The sequence below is a fragment of the Mesoplodon densirostris genome, chromosome X, assembly GCF_025265405.1.
Source record: "Mesoplodon densirostris isolate mMesDen1 chromosome X, mMesDen1 primary haplotype, whole genome shotgun sequence".
In the NCBI taxonomy this organism is placed as follows: Eukaryota; Metazoa; Chordata; class Mammalia; order Artiodactyla; family Ziphiidae; genus Mesoplodon; species Mesoplodon densirostris.
The window spans coordinates 42,978,386-42,990,736 of record NC_082681.1 but is presented as its reverse complement, the minus strand read 5'-3'; the positions used below and the strand labels follow the sequence as shown (position 1 = coordinate 42,990,736).

The 12,351-nt window shown below is 48.4% G+C and overlaps 1 protein-coding gene across 1 annotated transcript in view; it reads left to right on the top strand.

Annotated features, from left to right (window-relative positions):
• The window catches only part of FRMPD3 (FERM and PDZ domain containing 3), a 57,503-nt gene that overhangs the window by 16,955 nt on the left and 28,197 nt on the right, over positions 1 to 12,351 (top strand). The window contains exons 4-7 of the mRNA XM_060087941.1: positions 287 to 391; positions 3,836 to 3,943; positions 6,732 to 6,863; positions 8,587 to 8,706. Coding sequence (XP_059943924.1) covers positions 287 to 391; positions 3,836 to 3,943; positions 6,732 to 6,863; positions 8,587 to 8,706 — 465 coding nt within the window. The remainder of the gene's footprint in view (positions 1 to 286; positions 392 to 3,835; positions 3,944 to 6,731; positions 6,864 to 8,586; positions 8,707 to 12,351) is intronic.

The following is a 12,351-nucleotide window of genomic DNA, read 5'->3' as shown; positions in this document are numbered from 1 at the left end:
GTTATTACAAAGAATTTTTGCAAACTCCCCTAAGCCTTGAGCATTAATAATGGGATTCAACTTACTCCAATTCGATTCATGCCCAGCTTACACAGAACATACCAATCACCTAAGGAAGCACTTAGCACATTGCCTTGCACCTAGTAGGGAATCAATACTTATTTATTGGCTTATTGATCAGCAAGGCAAAGGGTACCCATACGGAGACATCTTAAGTCCCATGCAACAAAGGTCAGGTTTTTCCCAGGGATGAAGAACTCACCAGCCCTCTCTGTTCTTTTTCCAGTCCCCCAAATCTGCCTTCATCAGTGCTGCGAAGAAGGCCAAGCTGAGATCCAATCCCGTGAAGGTCCGATTTTCTGAGCAGGTGGCAATTGGAGAAACAGATGCAGTAAGTGCAGCTGCAGGCTCCTCCCCTCGGCCCTTGGCCAGAGTTGGCCTGGCCGTCGAGGTCTTGCTCTGGGCCAGTTGCTCATCTGCTGCTCCTCAGAATGGACAGCATTATGAAGGGGTTGGAGGGGGGACCTCGGGGCTCTGGGTGGGTATTGAGTGAGGGGTATGTGGCATCCAGAGAAGCCCTGGGCATTGTGGGAAGAAGGAATATGTATCAGTACACTCAGAATCCTCACGGTGCTTCAAGAAATTTCCATCTCTAGCACAGTGCTCCATAAACATCGTTTGGCTACTTAAAGAAAGAAATAGTGGTTTTCTGAAGATGGGGTGACATTGAGCTCTCTTCACGTTGAAGTGATCCCACAGCTCCAGGTGTTAATTGGAGAAGACTGTGCATGAAGGGTGAAGCAGCCTGGGGGAAATGGTATAGACTCATTAAGTCACAGAGCTTTTATTAGGCACCGGCTGTGTTCCCAGCGTTACAAGGGATGCAAAATAAATGCCTGTTCCCTGCCTCTGGATACCTCTCAGTGATGTTGGGAGTACAAGTGGCTCAGACTGAGACAGTATAGAATCCACCACAGGGTGGTATGATTTCGAGGAGCAGGTGATGCTTGACCGCCCATGCCATGCAGCAGCCAATCTGGGGGGGTCATGGCCAGCCCACTCTTTCTCACTGCTTTGTGGGGTTAACGTGAACTGAGCCATCTGTTCCAGATAAGCAAACGAGAAGAGGTGGGTGGAGCGCAGAAAGATGTGTATTAGGCGGCCATGAATGACAACTCCGAGTCCTCTAGGAATCCGCAGAAGTTGGTGATATCCCACGGGCGTGGGTGAGGGAAGGACAGCCAGAGCTAACAGGCACTGTGTGCTTTTACAGGCTGTCCTGGGCTGGGCTCTCGGGAGGCCCGTGGCATTTCTGTAGAGAGGAACAGCTGCAGCTGAGACAAGCTAGGAGGCCCAGCCTGAGTGGAGAAATCAGTGGGGCGCCAGGCACCCCTGTAGTTCTTTGAGGCAGAGCCACCCAGACGAAGGGATGGATAGAGGACAGAGGTGTCTTCCGTCTCCATTTCCCTGACTCTCATACCCAAACTCCACCTAGGCCCTCCTCCATCCCTGTTCAAGGAAGGCTGTGAAGCCCAAGTGACAACTGGGCCCCATTGGCTAAGCCGTCGGAATCATTGGTGGCTGGGCTCCGTGTCAGTCACAGAAGAAGAGGTTGAAGAGAAGCCAGGGCCAGTGAGCAGAGAGGAAAGGGAGCAGTGTGGAGTCCTTGTGGATCAGAGTAAAGCAGACCCTGAGGTCCAAGTCACTAAGGGGACATTTGTGTCCTGAGCCCTTGAACACCCAGAGGTAGTGAGGCTTGAATTCGGAGAGTACAGATAGGTACAGCCTATCCCGTCTCGGCATCACCGAGTAACCCACCAAGGCCAGGCCACCCAGTGAAGAATCCCTCCTCTCCTCCCCCTCCCCCTCTTTCCCTCCTTTTTCCTCCTCTCTCTTCCTCTCCCTTCCCCACTCCCCCTTCCTCCCTCATGATTCCCCCCTCCACATGTCACATCTAGCCACAGGCAGAAGGCGGCCCCCACTGCAGACCAATCTGCACATAAATGCCCCAGAGTAGCTAGAAGCCCCCCAGGGTTACTCTGTCGCTCCCGGACAGGCTCCCAGACAGGCCACCAAGCATGGTGGAGGCTTTTGTCTGGGAGAGACACAGGGATCAACCTTCTCACTCTCGCTGTGCTCAGGAAATGATGTCACAATACACTCCCACCACCACCATCCCAGTGTGGACTGTAGCAGCTCCACCACTGGTCAGGTCCCGGGGGAGTCCAGGCCCAGGTGACTCCCAGCTACCCTATCATCCCTTTCTCTTGGTGTTCCAGGGCTTTATTAAGCAGCCAGAGCAAAAATAAATCCTGTGGGTGTTCCTTGCCAGCTCTATTTTTAAGCAAAATCAATTAAGTAATTATCTGAGTCCAACCCAGTGTGCTAAATAAAACCAGCCACCGCTGAGCATCATCAGCCTGGGAATCCAGGGCCTCTGGGCTTGGCGGAAGCGAGGCGTCTTGGGATCAGGGAGAGAACCGGGGAGTCACTTTTCCAACTTTAGATCCCATCACTCCCCACTGTGGCTTGACTCCATCACGAAATGATCTGATGTCACAATAGCACTAACCCCCTCCTCCTACCACACCCTGACCCAGGAGGACTTGCTTATGTTTTCATACTTTGTTCGTGACAGTCCCTAGATCTGGAGTGTTCTTGTCTGGCCTCTCTAATAGTCCACACCTGCCACTTCCTTTAAAATCAAAATCCAATTCACCTCTTCTAGGAAACCTTAGCTATCTTATACCTGTTGGTTTGATTTGGTGTTATTGTTGTTCTCTACTGGATTTGTGTATGTGTGCCAGGTCACTACTAGTGTAAGGCTAGACCCCGGTCCTCTGTGCTTGCTGTAGCCCCAGGTATTCGAAAATGAGCTTTGGGGGCTTCCCTGGTGGTCCGGTGGCTAACATTCTGTGCTCCCAATCCAGGGGGCCTGGGTTCGATCCCTGGTCAGGGAAGTAGATCCCACATGCCGTAACTAAATGATCCCGCATGCCGCATTGAAGATCCCACACACGGTGATGAAGATCCTGTGTGCCGCAACTAAGACCCAGTGCAGCCAAATAAATAAATTAATTAAATATATTTTTTAATGGGCTTTGCCAGTGGTTCTCAATCAGCGTCAGTACCACCCACTCTCAGAAAGCTTTTCTGAACGTCTGAGGGTGTTTGGGGTCATCCCAACGATTTGGCATGTTATTGACATTTATTGTCTCAGAGTCAGAGATGCTAAATGTCCTGCAGGGAGTGTGGCAGTCCCTGAATGATGAGTTGTTAGAGGTATGCAGGCATGAAAGAGCACTGTGGGTACCGGGAATGGTAAGATATGACTCTGGAGAAGTAGGCAGGGGCCAGGTCACAGAAGACCTAGGATGCTTTGAGGGAGGGAGACTGGCAGAGCAAAGGCATGGACATGGAAGTGATCTCGATGTGTGAAAGGCCAGGTGGAAAGGCAGGAGTCAGGAGATAGGAGCAGGTGAGTGAGGCAGGCTCCTAAGGCCTTCCATCAGCCCTTCAGAGTGTGGTGGTCTCTATGGGCCAAGCCCCCTCTGAGCTGTGGAGCTTTGAGCCACAGTAGACTGTGGATGTGCTGTGACATCGAATGAAGGGTGAGCTTTGGATATGGCCCAGTGTCTTCTTGGAGAATTCGGTTCTGGTCTCCACATTAACATTATCATTGATGGGTTCTTTCCTCTGTATCTCTGTCCTTCCATACCTTTGGCTTCCTGTCTCCTTCACTCACTCCTTTCTCTTCCTTTCCATGCCCCTCCTCTGGCTTCCCTCCTCCCTCTACATGAGTCCCCCTCCTTGTCCTTTCCCTGCCTGTTCACAGAAGATGATGAAGAAAGAAGCTCTTCTCCTCATCCCCAATGTCCTGAAGGTTTTCTTAGAAAACGGGCAGATCAAGTCGTTCACGTTTGATGGCCGGACCACTGTTAAGGTACCCACAGGGTCTCCTCTCCTGGATTGGTGTTGTCCTCTCTTAGGAGGTGCTCTCCTCTGGAGCACACACCACTGCTGGTCCTTGGGTTCCTCTGAGTCTGCACCAAGCCGCTTGCTACCAGAGCAAGGTGGTCTTGGCCTTTGAACTCCTGCTTCAGGGAAGCACCCTGTTTCAAAAACATACAGTCCTCGGATGACTGTGGTGAGGGAAAGCTGAATGCCCAACTATGTGCTAGCGACTGTGTGTGTGTGTGTGTGTGTGTATGCGTACACGCATGCACATGTGCATGCATGTGTGCATGCGTGCGTGTGTGCACACATCTGCTCACTGTTTCGTGTCTGTGTTACACTGCGTCCTTCAAGACTTAGGAGCTAAGGAGTGTGAAGATCATTAAACCATTTATAAAGCAAAAGTGACTTAAATTGATAAAATAACACCTACGCAAGTTTACACACAGAAATCAACAAACCATCTCTCAGGAGATTAGCTTAGCCATGGCTTGCTTTTTAAATACCAACCAGCTCTTAAGCACTGAATCAAGATTTGAAAAGTCCACCAACAGTCCCTTTGGCTATTCCTTTCGCAGGAAGAGCAATTAATGAGCTCTGATTCTTAATGGCTCAGCCGGGCGTCTAGAAGTTGTAGTTATTCCCTTAGTTCTGAGGAGGAGAGGTGATGTACCATTAACCCCCAGGTTTAGCTCTGCTCTGGGATAGAAATATCTGCTCCTGCTTCTTCTGGATTCTTTCCAGAAAGAGAATTCCATCCCCAGAATGAATGTTTTCATGCAATCAGTGCTGCCTGCCCAGAAAACCCACCTTGGCCCACGAATATCCTGAGGTTCCCCTGCTGGGGCTAAGACAACCCTATAAATAAAGCAAGCCCGGGGCCAGGAAACTTTCCCTAAGAGGAGTTATCAGGTGTTCAGAATTGGCCTTGCCAGTGGTTCTCAGCCAGGGTTGGCTCTGCCCGCTCCCAGGTAGGTTTTGGGAATGTCTGAGGGTATTTGGGGTCATCCCCATGGTTTGGCATGCTACTGGCATTTAGTGTCTCAGGGTCAGAGATGCTAAATGTCCTGCAAGGAATGGGACAGTCCCCGAATGATGAATTGTCCTGTCCAAAGTGCCAGTAGCGCCCGAGTTGCAAAAGCCTGGGCCTCACCCGTGTTGATTGACCCGAGAGTTTCTTTGGAAGGTTTAGGCCTGGGTGGTTCCCCCAGGGGACTTAGGACCAAAACACACTCCTTAGGGTGCCCCAGAATGGTCTCTTGACTATTGAAGTTTTCCGTCTATGGGAGGGACATTGAAACTAGGCCACCCAGGGGTGTCTAAGTTCCCCGCCTCCAGCTGTGGGTATCTCTCTGTGTCAGAATCCTCCTTTGTGTTAAATCATGGACCGGTATGTCCGTTGTCGATCTGTCTCCACACTGGAGCATTTACTCCTCTCTTTGCCCGTGGAGGCTCCTCTGAGCGTCCTCCCACCTCGCAGTGTCACCGCCGTTAGTGCTTCCAGGTAGCCCCAGCCTTCCAGGACAGCAGCGTCCCCTGGCTTGTGACCTTACCATGACTTCAGGGAGGGTGCACTGGCTGTTCATTGGAACTTGGACAGGCTGCCAGGCCGCTTGTCCCACAGAGGTACCTGGGTGAATTGACAGCCTGGCATGGGAGCTGTTAGACTTGTAACACCGGTTGGCAATCACCAGCTTGGCCCTCCACAGTCCCAAAGCAGCGGAACTGCAGAGAAAACCTCATCTCTCCCTGCCAGCACTTCAGCAACACTGGCGCCTCTGTGACTACTTGGATAATACAAAGAGATATTCTCAAGTACCCACCAATTTCCAGCCTAACATTTGAATAGCTAAACGGCTGTCAATGTTCACTGAGGGGCTTGTTTGGCAGCCCTGGCTGGAAGGGAGCTTCGCGTTCCCAAGCCTGCTTCTTCCCGGCCTTCGGGGGGCTGAGCGATGCCAATGCTACGAACACACACGCTGGAGGCCGGTGTATGCTGAAGTCACAGCAAATAGATGGTAGAAGTCTCAAAACTGACATGCGGGCAGCCCCCATGGATCTGCTTCCAGACACCCTAATATTAAAAGTAGGGCAGCAGAGCAGACAGAGTGCAGAAGCAGTCAAACTCATGACTGTACATAAAACACATGACATTGTTCCTCTGCATGGATGCATTTTTCAAGTTGCTAAATTGATCGTCTCTAAAAGCCAGCTAAATCAAAGATGAACATTTTGCCAGTAACTCTAGTCATTCAATTTAGGTTATGAATCCAGAAATCGTCTACTTTTAATCATGTAATTGTGGCTTTGGCTTTTGTTAGTTCCTAAGTAAAGACTTGCCGGACAAACCAGAGTGAACATTCTGACTTAGGTGAGAAGCTGAGGGAAGAACCAACACAGTGCCTGGCACTTAGGACACACTCAGGAGACAATTTGTTGAATGAAAGGAGAGAGAGGGGGAGGGAGGGCCATGACCTTCTTTTGCCATATGCCTGGCCCGGCCAAGTTCAGAAACACCTCCCTCCACCCCCTGCACCTGTGGTGTGCCCCAGGGCCCAGGCCTCTGAACAGCACTCCTGGCTCATTCTCATCATCCTGGAGCACCATGCCTGGGCCACCATAAAGGCCAATGTCTCTGTCTGGCCCGCTTTCCCAGCCTCAGCCTTCTCCCCAGGACTATCTTTCTTAATGTTCAGTCCCCTTTTCCCATTTTGGGTGCTTAGAGTATCTTAGAGCTGGAAGGGATCTCTCTCTCAAGGCTCTTTTGTCTTCCACAGGATGTCATGGTGACATTACAGGACCGGCTTTCCCTGAGGTACATTGAGCACTTTGCCCTTGTCCTTGAGTATGCCGGGCCAGAACAGAACCACAAGTTCCTGCTTCTCCAGGACAAGCAGCCCCTGGCTTATGTAAGTAACTCCTTTGTCCTGGCCTGATAGCTTTGCAGATGGCCTTTAGTAGAGAAGAGGCCACCAGGTACTCTCCTTCTGGAAAATTCATCATGATATGCTCAGCCAGCTCCCAGAAGTCCCAATTCTCAATCAAGATCTTTATGACTCACCCACAGAGGCCTTTTAAAATGTCTCTTGGGAATTCCCTGGAGGTCCAGTGGTTAGGACTCTGTGCTTTCACTGCCAAGGGCCCAGGTTCAATCCCTGGTCGGGGAACTAAGTTCCCACAAGCCACACAGCACCGCCAAATAAAACTCTGTAAAATGTCTCTTGTGACCTAAGAAAGGCATGACAGTTGTTAGTCTTGGCGGTCACTAGTGGGGAAAGCATGGGGTGGTGATTTACTGCGTGCAAGACTGAATTGAGCAGTGTCAACTCCACTGTCTCCTGGAGGCCCTGCTAGACTTTTCCTCCTGCGAGGGGAAACTTTACCTTCAGGTGAAGGCTGTAATATGGAAGGGTCAGCGAGTGGAGTCTAGTGAGACCCCTGAGGCTAGGACACGTGTGGGCTGGGAACGGGCTGAGTGGGACCAAGCACGGACAGCATGTCACCCGTGTCAAGTTCCAAAGTAGAGTAGGAGAAAGTGTCTTATCTTCCCAGCCTCTGGGAAAAGGCCAAGGAAATCCAGGATTGCTGGATAGTATTTCACCAGTGGTGATGCACCATGGAGAGTAAGAGAGGCAACCAGGGCCAATCAATGTACCCAGGGAGTGGGGACTTCCTTCCCTGGTGGTCCAGTCGTTGAGACTCCGCACCTCTAATACAGGGGACGGGGGTTCAGTCCCCGGTCAGGGAACTAAGATCCCACATGCCGCATGGCACGGCCAAATAAATAAATAGTTTCTCAGTTGCTTTAAAAAAAATATTCCCAGAGAGGGAGGGAAGGGGTTGGAGAGGGACGGCTGGGAAGAAATGTCTAAAGGAAGCGAAACAAAAACTGAAATCAGACACACAAAAATGAAAGGATTTAGGAAAGAAGAATTCTTCAAGTTTAGCTCTCAGCCAGATGCAGTCCAGAGACTCACAGGTTCCCACCTGTGAAGGAAAGGTGGGTGTCCTGCCTGGAGGGAGGCCTAAGCACCTCCCCGCCCCTCAAGGGGCCTTGTGGATCCAACTGGTCTCTTGTTCCAAATGGGATTTTTAAGCATTTTTATTACAAAAAAAATCTCAAATATACACCAAAGTAGAAGGAATTGGATAATGAACCCTCGTTACCCATCCCAGCTTCAGCAGTTACTGGTATATTGCCAGCTTGTTTCAGCTACACCTCCAAATGGGATTTTAAGTCTTTGATTTGGTTGCTCATAAGCAACTTCCTTTGCTCGAGGCTGAGCCCCTCTGCAAGGCAAAGGCCTTAGCCCCACAGCAAGAAGAGCCAGAGAAGTTGCCAGGAGCCCTTGCTTCCTACCTCATGTCCTGGGCCTTAGGTTGCTGATAAAGGCCAAGGCGTGATAAGCAGTTCGAAAATTCTAGTCACTTGGGGTCAGAAGGGCAGAAAAGACTTAGCTCCTCACCACTTTCCCCAATGGTAATTGGAATCAGCCAGGTGGAAGACAGAATAGGAAGCAGCACCCTAGCTCTGCCTCAGGCCCTGCCTTGAAGAGCCGCCGAGCTGACTCCTGGCACCCAGCCATTGATCCCAGCTCTCTTTTCCTCCCATCTCTCACCCCTGGGATTCAGGTAGTGCAGCGGACACACTATCATGGAATGAAATGCCTCTTCCGGATAAGTTTCTTTCCCAAAGACCCGGTGGAGCTGCTGCGTCGGGATCCTGCTGCTTTCGAGTACCTGTACATCCAGGTAGAGTCTGGCTTGGGGATACACAGACAGACAGACCAATGGACAAACAAGCTGGCAGGTTGTTCTGCCATCACAATGAAGTCGCTATGTAAGTTTTTCCAACCTTCAGGTAGCTCTGAAGGCTCTCTCATTTTCTGCTACCACTGTAGGCCATGGTCAAGTTGGTTGGCCTGGCAACCTGAGCTGGCTCTGGCTCCAAGTCCTGTCTGTTTGTCTAGACAGATCTTATCAGTTTTCAGGAGGAAGCAACCCCAGTAACTCTGGCATCTTCACAGCATACCCTGGTTTAACAAGTGCATTGGAGTAACAGGAGGTCCCAATGCCCAATCCCGAGCTCCACTAAGGAGATGGTTCCCAATTCAGTTCATCCAGAAACATATGCTGAGCACTTACTCTGGGCCAGGCCCTGTGCTAGGTGCTGGCAATCAAGGTGGTCAAAGAACTATCCTAGATCGCTAGAGCTCATAGGCAGATATGTGCACAAATAAAGACAGGGTGACAGGCATTATGAGGATGGCAGGGTACAATGTCAGTAGGGGCACTCAGGAAGCAATTTGCCAACTCTCCCTGGGAGGGGCACAATGCAGGCTTCACAGAGGAAGTGATACATGCATGCTCTTAGCCTTGAAAGATGAGTGGATGTTTGCTGTGTGCAGAGATGGATGTTTAGTTCAAATAGTTTGGAATTTGGTGACAAGACCCTGTCCACCCTCTCTCTCCCCTTTGTGATGATGTGTTCAGCTGTATTCCTTTTTTATACTGAACAGCTTTAGGGAGGTCTAATTGACACATGGCAAACCGCACATATTTAAAATGGCAGTTTGATAAGTTTTGACATATGTTTATATCCATGAAACCATCACCACACTCAAGATATTAAACACATCCAACACCCCCAAAAGCCTCCCCAGGCTCCTTTGCAACTCATACTCCCATCTCCAGGCAGCCACTGACCTGCTTTCTGTCACTGTAGATTAGTTTGCGTTTTCTACAGTTTTATACAAATGAAATCATACGGTATGAACACTTACTTTGATCTCACTTCTTTCACTCAGCATAATGATTTTGAGGTCCACCCATGTTGTTGTGTGTATCAGTAGTTCATTCCTTTTCATTGTTGAGTAGTGTTTTATGGTATGGATGTATAAAAATTTACCAGTTCACCTGCTGATGGACATTTGGGTTGTCTCCATGTTTTGGCTACTACAAATAAAACTTCTATGAACATTCACGTACAAGTCTTTGTATGACATATGCTTTCTTTTCTCTTGGGTAAATACCTAAGAATGGAATGGCTTGATCATACAGTAGATCTATCTTTAATTTCTTGAAGAAACTCTAATGCTGTTTTCCAAGGTGGCTGTACCAATTTATATAAGCACCAGCCGTGTGTTAGAGCCCCAGTTTCCCCACATCCTCATCAGCACTTGGAGTTAGCAGTATTTTTTATTTTTATTTTTATTTATTTATTTTTTGCAGTACGCGGGCCTCTCACTGTTGTGGCCTCTCCCATTGCGGAGCACAGGCTCCGGACGCGCAGGCTCAGCAACCATGGCTCACGGGCCCAGCCGCTCCGCGGCATATGGGATCTTCCCAGACCGGGGCACGAACCCGTATCCCCTGCATCAGCAGGCGGACTCTCAACCACTGAGCCACCAGGGAAGCCCAGCAGTATTTTTTAAATTTCCGTCATTCTAATAGCATGCAGGGGTATCTCATTCTCATTTTCATTTGCAGTTCCCTAATGACTGATGATGTTGAACACCTTTTCATGTGCCTCCTTGTCATCATGCAGCTTTTTTGGAGAAGTGTCTATTCAAATCTTTTGCCCACTTTTTAAATTGGGGTTGTTTGTTTACTTATTATTGAGTTTTGAGAGTTACTTGTGTATTCTGGATACAAGTCTTTTGTATGTTATTTGCAATTATTTTCTCCCAGTCTCTAACTTGTCTTTCCAGTCTCCAAACAATGTCTTTGACAGAGCAGAAGTTTGAATTCTGATGAAGTCCAATTTGTCAATTTGTTCTTTTATGGATTGTGCTTATGATGTCATATCTAAGAAGTCTTTGCCTAACCCAAGGTCACAAAGATTTTGCTCTTATTTTTTTCTAGAAGTATTATCATTTTAGGTTCTACATTTAGGTCTGTGGTCCATTTTGAGTTAACTTATATATGTGGTACAAGGTATTGCCCCCCAAAGTTCTTCTTTTTTCCATATGGATATCCAATTGTTCCAGGACCATTTATTGAAAAGACCATCCTTTCTCCATTTAGTTGCCTTTGCGCCTTTGTGAAAAATCAGTTGTCTGTGTATGTGTGGGTCATTACTGAACTCTCCATTATATTCCATTGATCTATTTGTCTATCTTTATGCCAACATCACACTCTTTTGATTACTGTAGCTTTATAATAAGTCTTAAAATCAGGTAGTGTTTGTTCTCCAACTTTGTTCTTTTTCAAAGTTGTTTTGGCCATTCTAGGTCCTTTGCATTTCTATGTGAATTTTAGAATTAGTTTGTTAATTTCTACCAAAAACCTGCCATGATTCTGATTGGGATTGTGTTGAATCTATACATTGGTTTGAGTCTTCCAACCCATGAACACAATATATATCTATTTAGGTTTTCTCTAATTTTTCTCAGCAGTGTTTTCTACTTTTCAATGTACAGGTCTTTCACATGTTTTGACAGACTTATCCTTAATTATTTCATTTTTTTGATGCTATTGTAAATGGTTTTGATTTTAACTTTAATTTCTGATTGTTGCAAGCATGTAGAAATACAGTTGGTTTTGTATATTGATCTTATATCCTGCAACCTTGCTAACTCATTAGTTCTAGTAGTTTTTTTTTGTAGATTCCATTGGATTTTCTGCATAGATGATCACTGATGGAGCATTCCTTTTACACTCTCTCCTACGCTGTAGTGATACCACTGTGGCTCTCTAGTCTCTTAGCTCATCCTGGTTTTACCTCAGCACAATGGGCAACTGGTCTAACCAAGGCTGAATCCTTGATAGCTGGGATTCTGACCTTCAGGGTTTGGGGGTTGACATACCTTGGGCCAGTAGTTCCAGGAGACCCTTTTTAGGATAGCATAGGGAAGACTGACTCATCACTGCTTTGATCTTCAGACCCCAAGGAAAGAATATCTGCCCCATCTGTGCAATCCATCTCTCACTGTGGGCTTCTGGGCCAGAGACCTGTAGAGAATCCCTCCCAGTGTCTCTCTTCCTTTGTTCCCATCTGAGCTGCTAGAGGAGCCTCCGATGGCTGGGACTGGGGGGCGGTGAGTATAGGCCCCAGAGAAAAGGCAGAAAGGTCTCTTGTAACAGGAGGAAAGAAAGGGAGTGGTGCCATGTCTCACTTTTGCAGCGCCCTAGATGTTCTGACCATTTGTGCCTTGCCATTGTGTGTACCTGTCACTGAGAAGGGGGCTGTCCAATATCCGCTGAATGAAGCAAATGGTGTCTCTGAGACCTGAGGTTCCTCTGTTACCTCTTCCCCAAGGGCAGAATCTTCCTCTTCCGCTTGATCTAGGATGCTTACTTACACCACGAGTTTCTTCTAGGATATAAGGGAGTCCGTGGGGGGGGGTGGGGGGGGGAGGGAACGTCTCCTTTAACTGACGGGTTTGGACTGCCCTC